Source organism: Dama dama, chromosome 19, assembly GCF_033118175.1.
Source record: "Dama dama isolate Ldn47 chromosome 19, ASM3311817v1, whole genome shotgun sequence".
NCBI lineage: Eukaryota > Metazoa > Chordata > Mammalia > Artiodactyla > Cervidae > Dama > Dama dama.
The window spans coordinates 14,545,066-14,550,057 of NC_083699.1; the positions used below are offsets into that span (position 1 = coordinate 14,545,066).

The window sequence follows — 4,992 nt, forward strand, 5'->3', positions numbered from 1 at the left end:
ATCCTGCTACCAAAACCATGCTCTGTCCAAATCTTTGATGACCCTAGCTCTCCAACATTGGGAGGAGAACAAGCTTCAGCGTCACACAGGCATGCCCCTCCCAAGTCCTACTCACTCACAAAGAACTTCCCCTTTGAGCTTCTATGACACTGGCTGGTTACTCACACCATAGATTCCTCAGGATTGGCTGGGACTGAAAATAAAACACTGTTTGCCCATAATCAAGTCGATAAGCTACAACGTAAGTGCACGTAAGTTCCTATTCTAAGACTATATCATGAAGCATTTGCTCTCTTCTTTCTTAACATTTTCATGCAAGACCTAGAAAGGAAACACTGGCTCTGGCCATTAGAAAAGGTCTTTAAAGAAAAAGTTAAAAAGCTTAAAATGGGTCTGTCGAATTCTAAAAAGCCCAAAGCCAAGCAAGCCCGAATTCTGCTTCTGGGACTTGAGTCTGCTGGGAAGTCTACGCTCCTTTACAAATTGAAGCTTGATACGGATATTGTGACTATGCCAACAGTAGGTTTCAACGTGGAGATGCTTGAGTTGGCAAAGGGCGTCTCACTCACGGTCTGGGATGTTGGAGGACAAGAGAAGATGAGAACCATGTGGGACCTCTACTGTGAAAACACTGATGGGCTAGTGTATGTTGTGGACAGTACGGACACACAGCGGCTGGAAGACTCCAGGCAAGCGTTTGAGCACATCTTGAAGAATGAGCACATTAAAAACGTGCCTGTGGTCTTGTTAGCCAACAAACAAGATGTGCCTGGAGCTCTAAGTGCCAAGGACATCACCAGGATGTTCAAAGTGAAGCAACTCTGCAGCGACCGGAACTGGTACGTGCAGCCCTGCTGTGCCGTCACTGGGGACGGGCTAATGGAGGGGTTCCAGAAGTTAACTGGATTTTTGAAAAGTCACATGAAATCAAGAGGAGATGCTTTAGCATTTTTCAAGCAGCACTGAGGTCCAAGTGGAGGAAGAGATGCTGATGAAGTTGAAAGGGTAATTTTTTTTTTTCCAGGCCAAGTAAGAAAAGCAAATTGCCAAGTTGACAAACTTTTCCTGAAATGTTATTTCACCTAAATTCCATTAAACAACTCGGAATAATATCTGGAAAACTGTTATTTTGGGCCAAACACTTTAGCAAACGATGTGGTAATGATAATTGTGAATGAAAATGTTACAATTTTGTGCATGTTTGATGATTCCAAATAATCATATTTGAGAACAAACAAATTCTTGCCTTATTATTTTTACGTGACTGCTAGAACCAAGTTTAAGCTGCCAATAGAGTCAGACTTCTTTCAGACTGTTTCCAGCTGTTACAGGTATTCAATTTCCACCAGGCTCCTGTGTAATAGCTGGGTGGTATAAAAAAATGAACTTTAAATTATGAAGAGGAAAATGTTTGCTGTTAATATTTTATAAACCCCTATTCCCTAAATAAAGGGATTTTGTTTTGTTCTGTTTTACTGTATTCCTGCTAGGTTTTTGAAATCTATTGCTAGAAACTTCTTACAGCGAGTCAACCCTGAACCCCAGGCTGCCAAGTGCCCAGTGGCTGTGTTTTATAGGGAGCAGAAGCTTGTATCTTAGAGCTCTGGGGATCAAGAGAGCATGTTAGAGTTTAGGGCACGGTCTGGACTTATCGTCCAGCTGGAGGCTGCAATTCCAAGACTGGCTTCGGTAGAATTCAATATAACAGTTATTACTTGGGAACGTATGTGCAGCTCACTGTACTGATCAAACAGGAACCAGAGCCATACTTTGCTCTCAGAGACCTGACAATTCACAGGGGAGACAAACAAAATACAGGCAGCAGATAGAATAAACCAGTAAGGACTAAGTGCTGTAATAGGAGAGCCTCATTCTGACCTGGGGAAACAAGAAGTGCTTCATGCAGGAGGTGGTGTTAAGTACCCAACTCTGGGGGACCCTGTGGAAGGTACAGGTTAGTCACTGGAAGGTCCCATCACTTGGAGATTCTCCAGAGACATTGCTGGGGAGGGGAAGAAGGGAGAAAGAACTGGAGATTGAACTGGAATTCCCCTGAGAGGCTCAGAAGTCCCAGAGAGGCCCTGGAACTAACAGAAGACACTCTTTCCCTCTGCCCTACCACCAACAAGGCTCATTTGGGTTAGAAGCAGGCCTCAGGCCACCACTGCAGCCCCTGGGACTCCAAATTGTAAGGTCACAAAGGAAAATAAAGGTACAGTAAAGCAAGGGTGCTTGCTCCTGGATTCCTGCTGTAGTTTTTTTCTCTCACCCTAGCCCTGATTTGTTGTTTGGCCACAAATCCTTCTGTGTTGCATGGCAGGGATTCAAGTAATAAAGTAGACATATCTTTAATCACAGTTACCATTGGTTGAATACTGTGTGTGCGCGGAACTGTGTTAAACACTTTCATATATCTACTCATTTAATGTTCATAACTGCCTGGAGGGAAAGAGGCACTTCAAGGCGTACGCTGTTAATTGCCATGATGTTATTTCGTAAATAAGGTATGGCCTCTGTCTTCAATGAGCTCAATGAAGGATAAATTCAGGACTTCCCTGGTGGCACAGTGAATAAGACTCTGTCAGCCAAGGGAGGGAACATGGGTTTGATCCCTGGTCCAAGGAGATTCTACAGGCTGCGGAGTAACTGAGCCCGTAGCCCAGAACCTCTGAGCCACACTCTAGAGCCCACGAGCCACAACCACTGAAGCCCGTGTGCTCTAGGGCCCTTGAACTACAATTACGGAGCCTGTGTGCCACAATTACTGATGCCTGCGTGCCTACAGCCTGTGTTCTGCGATGAGAGAAGCCACTGCAATGTGAAGCCCACACCCTGCAATGCAGAGTAGCCCCCGCTTACCTCAGCTAGAGAAAGCCTGTGCTCGGCAATGAAGACAGTGCAGCCAAAAATAAAAACATTTTTTAAAAAAGGATAATTTCAAGCTAAATATTACTCGGCCATAAAAAAGAATGAAATAATGCCATTTCCTGCAACATGCATGGACTTGCAAGTTATACTAAGTGAAGTAAGGCAGACACAGAAAGACAAATATCATATAATATTGCTTATACGTGGAGTCCAAAAGAAAAAAAGGATACAAATAAACTTATATACAAAATAGAAATAGACCCACAGACATGGAAAATAAACTTATGGTCATCAAAAGGGAGAGGGGTGGAGGGAGTGATAAATTGCTGAGTTTGGGTTTAACATACACGCACTACTGTATATAAAATAGATAATCAACCTGGCCTTACTGTATAGCACAGGAAACTATACTCAATATTTGTAATAACCTATGAGGAAAAGAATCTAAAAAAAAGACATATATGTAAGCATTACTGAATCACTTTGCTGTACATCTGAAACTAAAACAACATTGTAAAACAGCTATACTTTAAGAAAAATAAAATAAGTAAATAAATATAAAAATAAATCCAAGCTAAAATAAAAATAGAAGAACACTATGGTCCTGCAATCCAACTTCTAGGTATATATCCAAAAGAAATGAAATCATTATCTTGAAGAGATATCTGCACTCCCACATTCATTACATTATTTATAGTAAATCAAGACATGGAAATGCCAAAGAACATTCAAACTATTGCACAATTGCAATCATCTCATATGCTAGCAAAGCAATGCTCAAAATTCTCCAAGCCAGGCTTCAACAGTATGTGAACTATGAACTTCCAGATGTTCAAGTTGGATTTAGAAAAGGCAAAGGAATCAGAGATCAAATCGCCAACATCCGCTGGATCATCAAAAAATCAAGGGAGTTCCAGAAAAACATCTATTTCTGTTTTATTGACTACGCCAAAGCCTTTGACTGTGTGGATCACAACAAACTGTGGAAAATTCTTAAAGAGATGGGAATACCAGATCACCTGACCCGCCTCCTAAGAAATCTGTATGCAGGTCAAGAAGCAACAGTTAGAACTGAACATGGAACAACAGACTGGTTCCAAATTGGGAGAAGAGTATGTCAAGGCTGTATATAGTTACCCTGCTTATTTAACTTATATGCAGAGTACATCATGCAAAATGCTGGGCTGGATGAAGCACAAGCTGGAATCAAGATTGCTGGGAGAAATATCAATAACCTAAGATATGCAGACGACACCACTCTTATGGCAGAAAGCGAAGAAGAACTAAAGAGCCTCTTGATGACAGTGAAAGAGGAGAGTGAAAAAGTTGGCTTAAAACTCAACACTCAGAAAACTAAGATCATGGCACATGGTCCCATCATTTCATGGTAAATAGGGAAACAATGGAAACAGTGACAGACTTTATTTTGGGGGGCTTCAAAATCACTGCAGAAGGTGACTGCAGCCATGAAATTAAAAGACGCTTGCTCCTTGGAAGAAAAGCTATGACCAACCTAGTTCAGTTCAGTTTAGTCGCTCAGTCGTGTCTGACTCTTTTCAACCCCATGAACTGCAGCACGCCAGGCCTCCCTGTCCATCACCAACTCCCAGAGTCTACCCAAACCCATGTCCATTGAGTCGGTGATGTCATCCAACCATCTCATCCTTTCTCGTCCCCTTCTCCTCCTGCCCTCAATCTTTCCCAGCATCAGGGTCTTTTCAAATGAGTCAGCTCTTCGCATCAGGTGGCCAAAGTATTGGACTTTCTGCTTCAACATCAGTCCTTCCAATGAACACCCAGGATTGATCTCCTTTAGGATGGACTCACTGGATCTCCTTGTAGTACAAGGGACTCTCAAGAGTCTTCTCCAACACCACAGTTCAAAAGTATCAATTCTTTGGCACTCAGCTTTCTTTATAGTCCAACTCTCACATCCATAAATGACCACTGGAAAAACCATAGCTGTGACTAGATGGACCTTTGTTGACAAAGTAATGTCTCTGCTTTTTAATTATGCTGTCTAGGTTGCTCATAACTTTCCTTCCAAGGAGTAAGCGTCTTTAATTTCATGGCTGCAATCACCATCTGCAGTGATTTTGAAGCCCAGAAAAATAAAGTCAGCCA

At 42.2% G+C, this 4,992-nt stretch overlaps 1 protein-coding gene across 1 annotated transcript; it reads left to right on the plus strand.

Annotated features, from left to right (window-relative positions):
- The first annotated feature begins 215 nt into the window (after positions 1 to 215).
- Positions 216 to 2,260, plus strand: ARL14 (ADP ribosylation factor like GTPase 14). The gene has a single exon (XM_061167863.1). It carries the CDS (start codon positions 313 to 315, stop codon positions 964 to 966), a length of 654 nt encoding a protein of 217 aa, XP_061023846.1. The 5' UTR covers positions 216 to 312; the 3' UTR covers positions 967 to 2,260.
- The last annotated feature ends 2,732 nt before the right edge of the window (positions 2,261 to 4,992 follow it).